The sequence below is a fragment of the Calypte anna genome, chromosome 11 (genome assembly GCF_003957555.1).
Source record: "Calypte anna isolate BGI_N300 chromosome 11, bCalAnn1_v1.p, whole genome shotgun sequence".
Lineage (NCBI taxonomy): Eukaryota > Metazoa > Chordata > Aves > Apodiformes > Trochilidae > Calypte > Calypte anna.
Window position 1 is genome coordinate 19,294,590 of NC_044257.1, and position 14,198 is coordinate 19,308,787.

General features: G+C 61.9%; 4 protein-coding genes across 8 annotated transcripts; 1 reads left to right on the top strand and 3 right to left on the bottom strand.

Moving 5' to 3' along the window:
- Window positions 1-40: 40 nt before the first annotated feature.
- COG8 (component of oligomeric golgi complex 8) lies at window positions 41-3,279 on the bottom strand. Its single transcript, XM_030457763.1, has 5 exons — window positions 2,960-3,279; window positions 2,427-2,634; window positions 646-1,485; window positions 398-566; window positions 41-261 (listed from the first exon to the last, which is right to left on the bottom strand). The coding sequence occupies exons 1-5, from the start codon at window positions 3,277-3,279 to the stop codon at window positions 65-67; spliced, it is 1,734 nt and encodes a 577-aa protein (XP_030313623.1). The 3' UTR covers window positions 41-64.
- Window positions 3,280-3,335: 56 nt separating this feature from the next.
- On the top strand, window positions 3,336-4,583 carry NIP7 (nucleolar pre-rRNA processing protein NIP7). Of its 2 annotated transcripts, none has more exons than XM_008491146.2 (5): window positions 3,336-3,429; window positions 3,568-3,654; window positions 3,730-3,868; window positions 4,013-4,153; window positions 4,255-4,583. In XM_008491146.2, the coding sequence occupies exons 1-5, from the start codon at window positions 3,374-3,376 to the stop codon at window positions 4,372-4,374; spliced, it is 543 nt and encodes a 180-aa protein (XP_008489368.2). In that variant the 5' UTR covers window positions 3,336-3,373; the 3' UTR covers window positions 4,375-4,583. The 2 variants fall into 2 exon arrangements, with proteins under 2 accessions (XP_008489368.2, XP_030313629.1); XM_030457769.1 differs by having other exon boundaries at window positions 4,076-4,153.
- A 210-nt stretch (window positions 4,584-4,793) lies between these two features.
- Window positions 4,794-6,941, bottom strand: TMED6 (transmembrane p24 trafficking protein 6). Its single transcript, XM_008491134.2, has 4 exons — window positions 6,719-6,941; window positions 5,653-5,779; window positions 5,374-5,525; window positions 4,794-5,263 (listed from the first exon to the last, which is right to left on the bottom strand). Exons 1-4 carry the CDS (start codon window positions 6,920-6,922, stop codon window positions 5,039-5,041), a joined length of 708 nt encoding a protein of 235 aa, XP_008489356.2. The 5' UTR covers window positions 6,923-6,941; the 3' UTR covers window positions 4,794-5,038.
- A 1,113-nt stretch (window positions 6,942-8,054) lies between these two features.
- TERF2 (telomeric repeat binding factor 2) lies at window positions 8,055-13,935 on the bottom strand. 4 transcript variants are annotated; one of them, XM_030457759.1, is made up of 10 exons: window positions 13,757-13,935; window positions 13,496-13,591; window positions 12,918-13,048; window positions 12,555-12,641; window positions 12,229-12,375; window positions 11,389-11,879; window positions 10,595-10,975; window positions 10,077-10,162; window positions 9,439-9,491; window positions 8,055-8,617 (listed from the first exon to the last, which is right to left on the bottom strand). In XM_030457759.1, exons 1-10 carry the CDS (start codon window positions 13,926-13,928, stop codon window positions 8,459-8,461), a joined length of 1,803 nt encoding a protein of 600 aa, XP_030313619.1. In that variant the 5' UTR covers window positions 13,929-13,935; the 3' UTR covers window positions 8,055-8,458. The 4 variants fall into 4 exon arrangements, with proteins under 4 accessions (XP_030313619.1, XP_030313621.1, XP_030313622.1 ...); XM_030457761.1 differs by having other exon boundaries at window positions 12,229-12,372; window positions 13,757-13,920; XM_030457762.1 differs by having other exon boundaries at window positions 10,595-10,825; window positions 12,229-12,390; window positions 13,757-13,920.
- Window positions 13,936-14,198: the final 263 nt, after the last annotated feature.

Below are 14,198 nucleotides of genomic sequence, written 5' to 3' on the forward strand. Positions count from 1 at the left end.
GGGACCGCTTCACCCTCGGGGCAGGAAGGTTCCGGGGTGACACAGCCCGGCCCTACCACCCCCCCTACTCTGCGGCAGTGGGGGCGTCGGGAAGCGGAGCCCCTTCCTCAGGAGGGGTCTTCCCCTCCCCAGGGAGGGTCTCCAGGCACGGGGGGAGCTCCTGAGGTGACTCCGGCAGCAGGAAAGCCAATGGCGCCCTCAGGGCCGCCACGTCGATGCAGCCCAGCCGGCTGAAACGCTGCAGGTGGGTGGGGGGCACACCTGGCAGACAGGGAAAAAGGGGTCAAGGGGGTGACACCCCCAAAAGGTGGGCTTAGGGGTCAGCACGGCTCATGGGGGGGAAGCCACAGGGGCAGCCCCCCGCCCACGAGAAGGAAACCTCCCCCGAGGGTCTCACCCAGTGCCTGAGCGATCTGTGCCGGAGGAAAGAGGACCTGGAGGCAGCGGTTGAGGTAAGGGAGAAGATCTTCCAGGAACACGGTGCAGAACTGGACAAAGAGCTCCTGCTCCCGCCCGCTGAAAGCTGCTTCCTCCGCTCGGTGGAAAGCCAGGATGGTTTTGGTCACCTGGAGTGAAAAAAGGTTACTAAACCCAGGGAGAACACAAGGAGAATCAGGTAAAGAGGCAGAGCTCTGAGCACCTCACCTCACCCAGGGCGTCCTCCAGGCAGGTGGTGACATCCTGGGCCAGGGCCACGGGGCAGCAGAGCCGCAGGTCGTTGAAGGCGACGAGGAGCCCGTTGAGGAAACAGGCGAGGGGTGGGAAATCCAGCAGCACCATGGGGGGCTGCAGCGTGCCCGGCTGAGCCGAGGGCACCGGCACCCCCGCGCTGCCCCCTCCCAGGACAGCCGGGGTGGAGATGAGGGTGTAGGAATTCATTTCCTCACGAAATTTCTCCACCGTTTCCTCCACCGCCTTCCGGAAGGCGTCGGCGGCGACGCGTTGGAAGATGGGGGCCAACTGCCCGCGGAAATCGACCCCCACCCTGCTGAAGGAGAGCCCGAAGTACATGCACTGCCCCAGCAGCGAGTCCAGCCGCCCGCCCGCCCCGCGCTGCAGGTCCCGCTCCAAGGTCCGCAGGAACTCGGAGACCTTCTGCAGCACCCAGCCGTGGAAGATGGCCGCCTCGTGGAGGGGCCGCCCCGCGCCGGGGCCCGGGGGGGACGGCGGCACCAGGGGCTCCTCGTCAGAGAAGATGGCGCGGTACTGCGTGACGACGTCGAAGAGGTGCACGCGGCAGGCCTCGACGGTTTTGGTGAGGTGGAAGTAGGGGTCGTGGTGCGGGATGGCGGCCAGGACGGAGCGCAGCCAGGCGTCCCGCGCCTGCAGGAACTTGAGGCGCAGCTCGGGCTCGGTCAGCACGTCCATGCGGCGCAGGAAGCCGATGACCCGCAGGCAGCACGGCAGCTGCAGGTTGGTGCGGAGCTGCTGCAGCAGCTGGGTCAGCATCAGCTGGGCCGACTGACGGACCTCCCCCACGATGCCCTGGGGAGCAGAGAGGGATCAGGATGAGCCCGGGGGCTGTGCGGCGGCTCGGGGCCCCTGGGTGACACGGAGGGGCTGGAGTGGGTTCAGAGAAGGGCAAGGGAGCTGCTGGAGGGTCTGGGGAGCACATCCTGTGAGGAGAGGCTGAGGGCATTGGGGTGTTTAGTTTAGAGGAAACCTTCTGATACCAACTTCCCAATACCTGATGGGTCTCTCAGCAAGCTGGGGGAGGGCTTTTGACAGGGGTGTGTAGAGAGAGGACGAGGGGTGATGGCTTTAACCATGATGAGGGGAGATTTAGGTGAGATATGAGGAGGAAATTCTTCCCTGTGAGGTGCTGAGCCCCTGGTTGCCCCAAGAAGCTGTGGCTGCCCCATCCCTGGCAGTGTCTCAGCCCAGGTTGGATGGGGCTTGGAGCAACCTGGGCTGTGGGAGGAGTCCCTGGGCATGGCAGGGGGGTAGGAACTGGATGAGCTTTAAGGTCCCTTCCAGCCCAAACCATTCCAGGGTTCTGTGATTCTCTGCAACTCCCTGAGAGGAGGGTGCAGGGATAGGTGGGTGCTGATTCTGCTCTACAGTGAGCAATGGGCTGGAGCAAATCATAGAATCTGCCCAGTTGGAAGGGACCCATCAGGACCATCGAGTCCAACTCCTGTCCCTGTGTAGGGCACCCCAAGAATCGAGATGGCCTGAAAGTGCAGCTGGGGAGGTTTAGACCAGATCTGAGGAAGAAATTTTCTCCTGAGAGAGCACTGGAATGGGCTGCCAAGGGAGGTGGTGGAGTCACCATCCCTGGAGAGAGTTAAGCACTGTGTGGATGAGGCTCCAGTGGGTGCTCCAGACAGTGACATCTGTGTTCTGTTTGGGAGGGATGCTGAGAGCTGGACGTGGCCATCCCAGAGGTCCAACTGTGACACTTCTGTGAGGCTGTGTGGTGGTACCTGGATGACAGGGATGCTGCTGTGCTTCCTCTCCAGCCGCCGCACGTAGGCAGCCAGCTCCAGGGCCTCCTCGTAGTACCCGTTCCGCACACAGGTGTCCATCAGCTGCGGGATCTCCAGGATCTCCAGGATCTCCGTGTGGCGGTTCAGGGTCAGGCTGTTCATCCGACGGCTGCAGGCGATCTGCTCAGCCTCACGCATGAAACTCCTGCAGGACCAGGGCAGGACCAGGACCAGGATCAGGACCAGGGCAGGATCAGGATCAGGATCAGAACCAGGGCAGGATCAGGACCAGGGCAGGACCAGGATCAGCAACAAGGAAGGGAGACCCTGGAGCCCCCCATCCCCAGCTTCTCCCCAGTGCTTCCAGGAACCCCCATTCCCTCACTCTTACTGGGACCCCCTCTGACCCCAGAGCTGCTCCTGCACCCCCAGACCCCTCCCCGTTCCGGGGTGCTCACCCCGAGTCCCGGGGGTTCCTCCTGTTCCCCCCGCAGCCCCTCCAGCCCCTTTCCCACCGCCCCGTCCCGCACCGGCAGGCATCCTGGAGGGCGGGCAGGCGGTCCAGCAGGCTGCCCAGTCGGCTCTCGATGCCGCCGAAGCCTCTCCCGGCGCGCCCGGTGCACTCAGCGGAGCGGATGAACGCCCGGTAGTGCTCGAAGGCCAAGCGCCGGGTCTCGGCCCCGACCCGCGCCCGTTCCGCGGCCAACCGCGCCGGTTCCCGGCCCAGCTCCGCCAGCCCCAGCCCCGCCAGCTCGGACACGTAAGCGGAGAGCTCGGGGCCGCCGTGTGCCGGGGCCGCGGGGCCGCGCAGCCAGGCCAGCAGCCGGGCCTCCTCCGCCACCGCCGCCATGGCGCCGCTCCGCCCGCCCCGTCTCGTTGGTCTGCCACGGCACTTCCGGTGCAGCCGCTTCCGCTTCCGGCAGGGTGGCGGCTCCGCGTGCGCGATGCGGCCGCTGACCGAGACGGAGACACGGGCGGTGTTCGAGAAACTGGGGAGATAGTGAGGGCACGGGGACGGGAACGGGAACAGGGGAACCGGGAACGGGGAGGGGATGGGGAGCGGGGGGTCCCTGCCGGGGCTGTGGGAAGCCGGGGGGCACCGCAGAGCGGGTCGGTGCTGACGGTTCCGTCCCCGCAGCATCGGTGAGAACATCCAGCTGCTGGTGGACCGGCCCGATGGCACCTACTGCTTCCGCCTGCACCGGGACCGCGTCTACTACCTGAGGTGAGGGACCCGGGGGCTCGGGGGGCTCGGGGGCTCCGTCCCGGCAGCCGCTCAGCTCCGCTCCCCCAACCCCAGCGAGAAGCTGCTGAAGGCGGCGGCCAGCGTGCCCCGGGAGAGCCTGGTGTCCCCGGGCACCTGCTTCGGGAGGTTCACCAAGACACACAAGTTCCGGCTCAGCGTCACGGCGCTGGATTACCTGGCACCCTACGCCAAGGTGGGACACGGGCACTGCCCCCAGACCCTCACAGCCCCCTCACCGACACCCCCAGCCCCTCAAAGTGCCCCACGCCCCCTTCACAGTCCCTTTAATCCCCCCCGTGACCCCCCAGCCCCTGACAGCCCCGGTGCTCTCTGGCAGCACAAGGTGTGGGTGAAGCCTGGCTCTGAGCAGTCCTTCCTCTACGGTAACCACGTCCTGAAGTCGGGGCTGGGCCGCATCACGGAGCACACGGCGCAGTACCAGGGGGTGGTGGTGTTCTCCATGGCTGACATCCCACTGGTGAGTGACCCCGGGGCAGCCCCTGCTCCTCCAGGGCTGGGTGCCAGAGGGGTGTGTGTGTGTGTGTGTTTGTGTGACTCCCTCTCACCTCTCCTCCCCAGGGCTTTGGGGTGGCTGCCAAGTCCACGCAGGAGTGCAGGAAGGTGGATCCCATGGCCATCGTGGTGTTCCACCAGGCTGATGTTGGGGAGTACGTGCGGAACGAGGAGGCTCTGACCTAAGGACACCCCCGTGCTCTGCAGACACCCCAGTTCCCAGGCAGAAGGGACCCTGTCCTGCACCCTGGGTGCAGCAGACACGTGGGGAGCCCACCCTGAGGGGGGCAGAGGGACCGAGAGCTGCTGACACCCCCTGAGGTGCTGCTGAGGCATGGAGGGGCGGCCCCCACTCTGCCAGCCCTGCCCTCAGATAAAGCTGTTCCTTCCTCTGAGTGCCTGGTGTGGAGCCTCTGGGGGGGGGGGTTCAGCCCCCCTAACTGGCACTGGGGTGAAACTCTGGAGGGGAAAAGCTGGGAGGGGTTTGGGGAGGCTGAGAGCTGAGCTCCAGGGAGGGGGGAAGGGGCAGGCAGCTGCCTGTGAGGCTCACAGAGGGTGTGGGCTGGAGGCTGAGGTCACTCCTGGGGGTCCCTTTATTGGGGGTCTGCTAGAAAAGGTGCAGTGGGACACCTGGGACAGGCAGGGATGTCACCAGCCCCCCCAGCACACACAGCTTGTGTGGCCACATCACATTCTTCTTCCCTTGGGGTGACTCCAGCTGAGGCCAGGCAGGAGGTGGGGGCACTCCCCTTCCTCCTCCTCAGGACAGGATCCAACCTTCCCTCCCCTCAGGGAAGGGGCAGAGTGGCAGCTCCAGCCCTGGCACTGCAGGCAGGGGCTCTGGGCTCTCCTAGCACTGCTGCCTGCAGGAGCTCTGGAGGTTGAAGAGGCTCTTCAGGCAGTAGAGCTGCAGGACCCCCGAGAGGATGATGAGGCAGCTCTGTGCCAGGGACCATCGGGTGATGTAGCTGTGGTTGGACTGCAGCAGGAAGGAGTCGGAGGCTTTCCGCATGCGGTCGAAGTTGTAAAACCTCCACATGTGGAAGGCTCTGAGCTGCAGCTTCTGGATGCTGACCTGGGGACAGGCAGGAGCTGGGCTTGGAGCTGCCCAGCCTGCAGCAAACACCCTCCCGGTGCCCGCAGGAGCTCCTGTCCCTGCTGGGCTGCAGCACCCTTGGCACTCACCCCGATGGCCTCCAGGGTGTTGTTCAGCTCTGCCTTCTCTGCTGGCTGCTGCTCTGCCACACTGGAGTCTTCATAGGAGACACCAAAGCTGAGGTAGACCTGCATGAAGCCAAAGTGGTTGTGCTGGTTGTCCAGGCACAGCTGGTAGAAACCTGCAGGGAGAAAGGGGTGGGATGTGTCCTGAGGAGAGGGGCTGCTGCCAGGCAGACCCAGCCCCGGGCTGGGGGAGCAGCGTCTGCCCGGGCAGGCTGGGAGCTGCTGGGGCTGGTGTGGGAGAACCTGTGTCCTGCGTGTGGAAGTCAATCTGTCCTCGCACGTGCTGGGAAGCACCCAGCTGGGAGCCTCTGGGGTCACTGGCTGTGGCCAAGATGTCCCTCTGGTTGCCAATCCCTGTGGCACGCTGGACCTGGAAGCAGGAGACACCTGAGGGGGGGGTTCTGGGCCCGGATCTGCACCTGGGGGATGGATGGGACCCTGCAGGAGCCCCGGGGCTTGGTTGGGGATCTCTGGGGAGTGGGGGGTGGAGTTGGGCTGGGCTGTGTCCTGGCTCTCCTTCAGCAATCAGAGTGTAAACAGCAGCTCAAGGGCTGCTGCTCCTGCAGGGACAGAGTGTGGGGACAACCAGGGCTGTGCCTGACACCTTGATGTGCTACAGCTGCAGCTCTGGGGGCTGAGACAGCCTCCAGCAGCCCAGCCAAGGGCAGAGCCCCCCACAGCACTGTGACATCCCACAGGTCCCTGTGAGGGAGCTCCTGGTGCTCCAGCACCATGTCCAGAGCCATCAGTGCCAATTTATGGTTTTAAAACAGTTGCTTTTTTTAACTTAACAGGATTGCTGGTGGAAACTGCCTAAACAAAGCTCAGTGCCTGAGGTGAAGTACCCAAGTGCCCAACCATCCCGTGTCTTGACCCTTGGGGTCTGGAGTTCAGCGAGCACATGGTCATCAGGGGGGAATGGCTTCAAGCTGCAACAGGGGGGTTTAGAGTGGGCATTAGGAAAAAAACCATTCACAGGAAGGGTGATCAGAGCCTGGAACCGTCTGCCCAGGGAGGTGGTTGAGTCACCGTCCCCAGAGTGTTTAAGGGTTGTTTAAATGTGGTATTGGATAAGGTTTAGAGGAGAACTTTGTCAGGTAGGGATGATGGTTGGACTGGATGATCCCAAGGGACTCAGTGATCCCAAGGGTCTTTTCCAACATGAAAGATTCCATGATCACCACTCCAGCCACCCATAACCCTGGGCACAGGTGCCAGGGGATCACCCAGCACAGAGGGGAGACAACTGGTGGTCCCTAGGCAAGGACTGACCCCCACGCCCCCAGGCACACGTCCCCCCAGTTCTCACCTCGTAGCTGAAGAAGAAGTCACCCCTCTGGTGGGCAAACTGCCAGAAGCACTGCACCTCCCCAGCTGGGATCACCACAGCGAAGTCGTAGCCCCCTGCCCCAGGGAAGGGGGGGTCCTGCCTGGAGGGGCTCAGGGCCTCAGTCCTGGGGCAGCCGGCAGGGACCACCAGGAGCAGCAGCAGCAGCATCCTCATCCTCCTCATCCTCCTGCCCGGCTGCTCAGGGGGTGTTGTTAATGATTAACTGCCCGGGGCTGTGTCAGGAGGAGCCCAGCACCGGCTGCTCCTCCGGGTGAGGTCGGGGTGAGCAGGAGCTGACCCAGCACAGCCCCCTCCTCTCAATGACCAACACTGTGCCAGGCCCTGCCTCTTCTCAACGAGCAAATTAAGCTGGAAAAGTGTTTCTACTCCAAGAAACTTCCAGTTTGAGTGAAGCCTTGGCTGCAACACCTTCCCCACACAGCTGGGGGTAAGAGGTGGAGGGGCTCAGCCCCACACAGCACTGACACAGCAGGGGCAAGTGCTGCCCAGCTCCTGGCTTGCATCAAGCCCTGAACGGCTCTGAAGGGTCCCTGGGAGCTCAGGGTGCTCCCACCTCCCCCCCAGGGAGTGGGGGTTGTGAGGGAAAGGTCTGGGCAGGGCCAGGTGACGGGGAAGCTCATTCCAGCATCTGCTGCTGAAGGCCAGGGGGGAGCAGGTGTTCCCAGACAGAATTCTCCCTGGGAACACAGCCCAGAGGCTTTTAGAGAACACCCCCAGACCTCCGATTTCAACAGGAACTAACCCAGGAGCTCCTGCCTCCTGCAGCAGCACCCCACACCTCAGCCATCACCGTCCCACCCCAAACAGCCCTCTCACAGCACCCCGTGGCCCTGGGGGGGAAGGGGCAGCCCCACACTCCAAGGGCAGGGTGTGCCCCACACTGCTGCTCTGCCACAGCTACCAAAACTCTGCTGGACAAGAAGAAAGGAACTTTTATTTTACAGAAAACCGGGCGCTGAGGGGCAGCACCTGGGAGCTGGCAGGGGCTGCACACGATGGGAGGGCACCAGAAGTGTCCCTCAGACACAACCAAACTCTGGAATTTGGAACATGGGAACAACGAAAGAGAATAACAAGAGAACATAACAAAAGAGAATGCTTTTTAAAGCCTCAGAACTGGGAGATAGAAATCCCCCCACGCAGAACAGCCACTGCCAAAACAGAAATAAATGTGGAAAAAAATACAAACGGAGTCAAAGCAGATCTGCTGACCTACATGTGCCCCCCAGCAGCCCTGGAACTGCTGCCTCTCCCCCACAGGGAACAGAATGCAAACAGATGCAGCAACCAATCCACAGTTCAGACATTAAAATGCATTACATTAAAAAAAACAAAAAACAACAAAGCCCCTGATGGGATTACTCTGCCGTTTGACAGCATCTGAGCAGCAAAAAGTGCCACTTCACAGCCCATGGGGCTGCAGGAAATCCCAATGCTGATCATTTCCCAGCACGTGTGGTCAGGCTGTGTGGGTTCTGCCAGCTGCAGGAGACCCACACCTGGCAGCTACACCTCGAGAAGTGGCTCCTGTCAGACAGGGCTTCCATCTGCTGGAGCAGCCGTGGGGCCCCAACACACACTGGGGATGAGCACAGCAGCCTCCTTGCTGCCATCACTCCAGTCCAGCTTCAAAAATAAAAAAAAAAAAAAACCAAGAAGAAAAAGGTTTTGACACCAAAGGTCTGGTGACTCACAACTTCAGAGGATTCCCAGTTTCTTCATGGTCCTCCAGCGATCCTTGATCATCACCGCCGTGCGGTTCTGGAAGGGGAACTGCTGGCAGATGGCTTTCCACCGGCCCTCGCCAAACTTCTTCACCCCTTCCTTGATCCACTCGCTCTCCTGGATCGTCCATTTCTGCACAAGAGCAGGGCAGGAGCCTTCCCTGAGCACCCCACAGGCAGAACCACGAGTCTGACCTGCTGAGGGCCCTGGGGGTGCTGATCCTGGAGCAGAGGAGGCTGAGGGGAGACCTTGTGGCTCTCTGCAACCCCCTGAGAGGAGGTTGGAGCCAGGGGGGGTCGGGCTCTGCTCCCAAGGAACAAGGGATGGGACAAGAGGAACTTTGGGCACACCTCAAGTGGTGCCAGGGGAGGTTTAGGTTGGAGCTGGGGAAGAATTTCTGCCTGGAAAGGGTTGTCAGGGCCTGGCCCAGGCTGCCCAGGGCAGGGCTGGAGTCCCCATCATCCCTGGAGGGGTTTCAGAGCCTGGGGATGTGCTGGGGGACATGAGGCAGGGGTGGCCTTGGCAGTACCTGGGGGGAATGGTTGGACTGAACGATTAAAGAGCTTTTTCCAACCCAAATGACCCTGTGGTTCTGGTTTCAGGTCTGCAGGGCCCCTGCTTTTTTGTATTGGAGAAAAAACAAAATAACTGAGGGGAGGAGTTACCAGGAGCACTGTGCTGCAGTGTGGGCACTGCACAGCTTCAGCCAAGAGCCAGACAGGGCTGTCTGAGCACAGACACTCCAGGCAGCTCTGCACAACTCCCATCACACCTGGATATTGCATCCAGCCCCAGGAAACATCACTTCCGACCCAGCTCACCCTGCAGGCTGGGGGTGAGGTGGCCTGAGCAGCTGAGCTCCTCACCACAGTGTCTCTGATTGCCCCACTCTGCTCCTCTACACAGCCCCATCCTGATTTCAGCCCTGAGAGGACCCCAGGGCTCCACCTTACCTGCTTCTTGGATCCAAACACTGTAGAGTTGTGGCCATTTGCCTCCAATGATGCTGAAAAAGAAAAGGACATTTACCCCAGCTCAGGAGGTGCAGAACCCCCCAGAGCTGCCAGGGATGTGCAGTCAGCCAGCAGCACCACACTGCTCCATCCCCACCCTCTCACAGCCTTTCCAGTTCAAGCCCCAATCTTTCTGTGACAGCTTCCCAACAAGATCTCTTTTGTTTTGTACAAGAATGGGGACATCCACCCTGGATGTGGCCAGGATGGACTGGGCCCTCCACTGTCTGCCCCTCCAGCTGCAAAGGGAACTGGGCTGGAAACTGGATCTGCCTGAAAAGGGAAACTGGAGCTCCAGTTGATACCAGTGCAGGAGAACAGGGCAGGAGTTGCAGCTCCAACATCCACATCCTGTGAGCTCAGCAGGGGAGCCTGAAACATTCCTGGGTTTTGGCACAGGTCTCAGGTCAGAGGTAGGAAGAACAAGTCTCCTGGAGCTGCACTGTCACAGTTTTCTTGGGTTTTTAGGATTTCTGGTTTCAAAATTCCACTACACAGCAGCAGCAAGATACCTGTGAACAATGCCCAGGGCCAGGGGTGCCAGCAGTGAGCACCTGCACCAGGGGGGCTGCTCTCACCTGCGTCTGAGAAGAGCTCATCCTCATCACTCCAGCAGTCCTTCTCCTCCTTGCCATACGAGCTGTTCCACCTTCCCTGGAAGGACCTGAAAGCAGGGAAGTGTTCACTGAGCCTGCTGGCCAGGGAGAGTTCCAGGAGAAGGTGCAGGGCCCCTGAAGCACAGCAGGAAGCCTGTGAGCAGCAGGCAGGGCAGAGAAAAGCACCCCTGGAGCAGCAGATAAACCCTCCCACACCTCCCCTGCAGCCCTCTGAGCAGGGGGAGTCCTCAGGAGCTCCTGTCAGGAGGCTCAGGGGGGAAATATTCAAACTGCACTGGCAGGAATCAGACAGACACAGCTGGGCTGCCACTGCACAGCACAGAGCTGCCAACAGCTCAGGCAGAACCTTCCAGACTGCCCAGGAACTCCCCAGGAGCTCTCCCTGTGCCACCACTGAGCCCAGGGGCCTCTCTGTGAGGTCAAGTGCCTCAACCCCATCACCTGCTGGGCTGCAGAGCCAGGGCAGAGGGGCTGCGTACTTGGAGCTGTGAGTGGACACCAGCTGGTCCTGGGGTTTCTGAGGAGGTCTGGAAGCAGAGGACACCACGGGCTCCTGGGAAGAGTCCGGGCTCTTGCTGGACTCGCTGTGCTGGCTGTCCTGCTCCATGACCAGTTTGCTTATGGTCAGCAAACGTTTGCCCTTATGGGGAACCTCGGGAGGCTCCGAGGTCTCAGGATCTCGGCTCTCCGCTTCTTTCCGCCTCTTGGTTCTGTGGGGTACAGAAGGAGACAGTTGCTTGGGGAAGGGAAAGTCTGCTGCATCCAGCTGGGTGAAGAGTGCCTCAGAATCCTGGGAGTCAGACAGGATCTTGAAAGCTTCTCTCAGGACAGAAATCCCATAGCTGGTCCCGGGGGGCTGCCTACAAAACAAACACAACCGAGCAGGCTGTGACGGTGTCACCACGCTGGCTCCCTGTCACCCACACCAGGCTCTCCCCTGAGGTGACATCCCCAACATTCCCAGCCCCCCAGCCCACCCTGGGGACACGGGGCTTGGGAGGACATTCCCAGGGCCAGGCACCCTTCAGCTGCTCCCCAGGAGGGGCTGACCCATATGGACACCAAACACTGCTCCAGCACAGCCAGCCTCCTGCCAGCCACCCCCCTCCCTTCCTGGTGTGCCAAAGCACTGAATCCCTTCAAAATAAACCCAAACCACCTGCACGTTTTCTCTGTGCTCTGGGTTTGGGGCTGGCACTCGGTGCAGTTAAAAGCAAACTTGCCCTCAGAAGGGAGCTGCTGCCAGGCAGGGCCAGGAGGTGCCTCTGCTCACCTGTCTGAGTCCCTGGAGGGCACTGCTGGCAGTTCTGGAGCTGCTCCTGGTTCTTTACATATTTCCATGGGCTCAGAAGCATCTTCCGGGGTATCAAGCACTGCTGGAAGGTGTTCAGGAGTGGCTGAGGGGTCAGGTGCTCCTCCTCTGGGCTGAGGAGTTGCAGGGGAGTCCCGAGTCCCTTCCAGAGTCTGTGGAGCTGCAGTGGGGTCACAAGTCCCTTCCAGGGGCTGAGGAGTTGCAGGGGAGTCATGAATCCCTTCCAGGGGCTGGGGAGCTGCAGTGGGGCCTCCTGCCTCTGCTGTGGGATCGGGAGCTTCCTCTGAGTCTTGTGGTGTTCCTGCAGGTTCTGGGGCTCCCGCTGGGCTCTGGGCCCTGCCCAAGGGCTCCTGATCTGCTGTCTGCTCCATCAGCCTGTCTGCAGGCTCAGGAGTCACTGAGCAGTGTTCTGGTTCTCTGCCATGTTGTGAATTTAAAGTCTTTTTCATGATCTTGGACAGAAAAGAAAACCCCAAACCAATGACCATTGTGGAGCTGATTCCCTCTGCAGCCACCCCACCTCAGCCCCTCCCAAAGGCATTCTGAGCTGCTGCTGCAGAGCTCAGAGGAAACCTGCACAGACTGCACAGTGTGTTCAGCTCTACAGAACCTTCAGGAACCCAGAACCTTTCAGGAACCCAGTTTGGGTCGAGCCCACTAAAGCAGCCACCCATCCCTAGCTGCCTGCTGGCACAGCACCCACGTAGCCCCAGCTGCTGTCCCTCCAGTGCCTCCCAGCAGGGAGGTGTCTGCTCTCCCAGCCTGTCCCTGCTGCCCCAGGCTGTCCCTGCCTGTCCCCACCGTCAGCAGCAGCGGCTCCGAGTCGTCCACGTAGCTCTTGAGGAACTGGAACATGTTCTGCTGGAAGCTCTTGTAGGAGAAGTTCCTGACCATGGGGTGAGCAGAATTCTTCTCCCGGATGAGAGCCAGCAGCTCGTTCCTCTTTTTCTGGAGGGCAGAAAGCTGTGAGCAGGGAGGAGGCAGCGAGGGGCTGGGGCCTTTCACACAGCCAGGCCTGGGCAGTTCTGGGGGGAACCTCCTCTGCCTCTGGGTTCCCCACTTCATAAAGCAAACCCCAACCCCTCTGCACCCCCCAGCCCTCACCCAGCCACCCCTCCTGGGCTCACCTGGCTCTTGAGCTCCCTCCCCATGTGCCTCTTGACAATTTTTGAAGCTTTATCAAACTCTTTGTTTTTGATGCAGACGATCACAGCCTGCAGAAAAAACCCCAAACCTCAGTTTCTCTGCTCCTGGGCAGCTTTGGGAAAGCCCACAGAGCACCCGAGCCCAGCAGAGGGAACAGCACCAGCCCAGAGAGGGACAATCTGCACATGAGGTGAGGGAGCTGCACGGGAGCTCCCCTCAGGAGGTGTTTGTGGGCAGGGCAGTGCTAAGAACACTCTGCACGTGAGGGGATCCCCACTGCCCCTTGCACGAGGATTTGTCAGACAGAAAGTGAGCCGTGGATCTGGGGAAGACAAAGAGCTTACAGCTTCCTTCACCATCCTCTGCACTGTGTCCATCGTCTTCTCAGCCACAGAGAACTCCTCCTGGATGAGCTCCAGGACACCAAGGGCTGACTCCAGAGGGGTGAGCTCTGACTCTTTATCGAAGGTGCAATCTGCAAGAGGCCACAGCTGGGGGTTTGTGAGGGGCTCAGAGCCCCTCAGAAGGAGCCACTCCATTCCCAGTTTTACTACGAATCCCAAAGCTGCTGCAGCTGACAGGGAACAGCAGCCAGGCCCAAACTGCAGGATGCTCCCACCCACCAGGCACAGGCAGCTCAGGAGCTCCACCTGACTGAACAACCTGCTCAGGGGAGCACTGCAGAAGCACGAGCAGAGCTGAGCAGAGGTGCCAAGGCTGGTACCTGCGGACAGCCCCGGGTTGGGCCGGGCTGCTCTCAGCTGTAGCAGCACCACAGACACAGTCTGGCTCCCACCCGCCCCACAGCTCACAGCTCCCGGGGGCTGCGGGGACACAGACACCCAACAGGGCACGCTCCAGCCGGGGGGGGGCTGCGAGCTGGGGAGTCCCCGGAGCTTTGCTGGGAGAGCTGGGGACCCACCGAGGTTCTCGCCTTCCTCAATCCGCGACAGGAGTTGCATGATGCGCAGCATCTGGGCCACCATGGGCCCCTTCTCCAGGGGCCGCATCAGCAGCGCTGCGGGACAAGGGACAGGGGACAAGTTACAGCGGCCCGGCCTCGGTCCTGCCCCGCAGCTCCCCCTCACCAGCCAGCCCCGGATCCCCGGGCTCTCCCCGGGCTCTCCCCGGGCTCTCCCCCCGCCCGCTCCCCGTCCCAGCCCGATCCCTGGGCCCGGCCTACCCTGCATGAGGTCCCGGAGCTGCCGGAAGTCGCGGTTCCGCCCGCACCGGTACGCGGCCATGGCCTGGTGGAAGTAGAACTGCAGGACCCAGCCGTTCACCGCCTGCTCGGGGAAGCCTCCCCTGGACACCATCCCGCACCGCCGCACCGCCCGCCCTTTCCTGCCCGCCATGCCTACCGGAAGTGCCGCAACCCCGCCGGAAGTGACCACCCCGGCATCCTCCGGCGCCTACAGATCCCGGCGTGCACCGCGGCGCTGCCAGGCCGGTAGAGCGCCCCCTGGCGGGCGGGCGGGGCTGGGACGGGGGCAGTGCGGGACGGGGAGGGGCAGGGAGGGGCAGTGCGGTGCGGGACGGGGCGGGACGGGGCGGGGCGGGACGGGGAGGGGCAGGGAGGGGCAGTGCGGTGCGGTGCGGGACGGGGCGGGACGGGGCGGGGCGGG

Excerpts from the sequence above, each read along its gene's own strand:
- NIP7 (XM_008491146.2), top strand. The coding sequence starts at position 3,374 with ATGCGGCCGCTGACCGAGACGGAGACACGGGCGGTGTTCGAGAAACTG. Across the intron at positions 3,655-3,729 it reads GACCGCGTCTACTACCTGAG|CGAGAAGCTGCTGAAGGCGG; the intron begins GTGAGGGACCCG and ends CCCCAACCCCAG. Across the intron at positions 3,869-4,012 it reads ACCTGGCACCCTACGCCAAG|CACAAGGTGTGGGTGAAGCC; the intron begins GTGGGACACGGG and ends GCTCTCTGGCAG.
- COG8 (XM_030457763.1), bottom strand. The coding sequence starts at position 3,279 with ATGGCGGCGGTGGCGGAGGAGGCCCGGCTGCTGGCCTGGCTGCGCGGC. Across the intron at positions 1,486-2,426 it reads GCAGCATCCCTGTCATCCAG|GGCATCGTGGGGGAGGTCCG; the intron begins GTACCACCACAC and ends TCTGCTCCCCAG. Across the intron at positions 262-397 it reads ACAGATCGCTCAGGCACTGG|GTGTGCCCCCCACCCACCTG; the intron begins GTGAGACCCTCG and ends CCTGTCTGCCAG.
- TMED6 (XM_008491134.2), bottom strand. The coding sequence starts at position 6,922 with ATGAGGAGGATGAGGATGCTGCTGCTGCTGCTCCTGGTGGTCCCTGCC. Across the intron at positions 5,780-6,718 it reads ACTTCTTCTTCAGCTACGAG|GTCCAGCGTGCCACAGGGAT; the intron begins GTGAGAACTGGG and ends TCCTGCTTCCAG. Across the intron at positions 5,526-5,652 it reads CTTCCACACGCAGGACACAG|GTTTCTACCAGCTGTGCCTG; the intron begins GTTCTCCCACAC and ends TTCTCCCTGCAG.
- TERF2 (XM_030457759.1), bottom strand. The coding sequence starts at position 13,928 with ATGGCGGGCAGGAAAGGGCGGGCGGTGCGGCGGTGCGGGATGGTGTCC. Across the intron at positions 10,976-11,388 it reads CCCTCCAGGGACTCAGACAG|GCAGCCCCCCGGGACCAGCT; the intron begins GTGAGCAGAGGC and ends TTTGTTTTGTAG. Across the intron at positions 10,163-10,594 it reads GTGTCCACTCACAGCTCCAA|GTCCTTCCAGGGAAGGTGGA; the intron begins GTACGCAGCCCC and ends CCCTGCTTTCAG.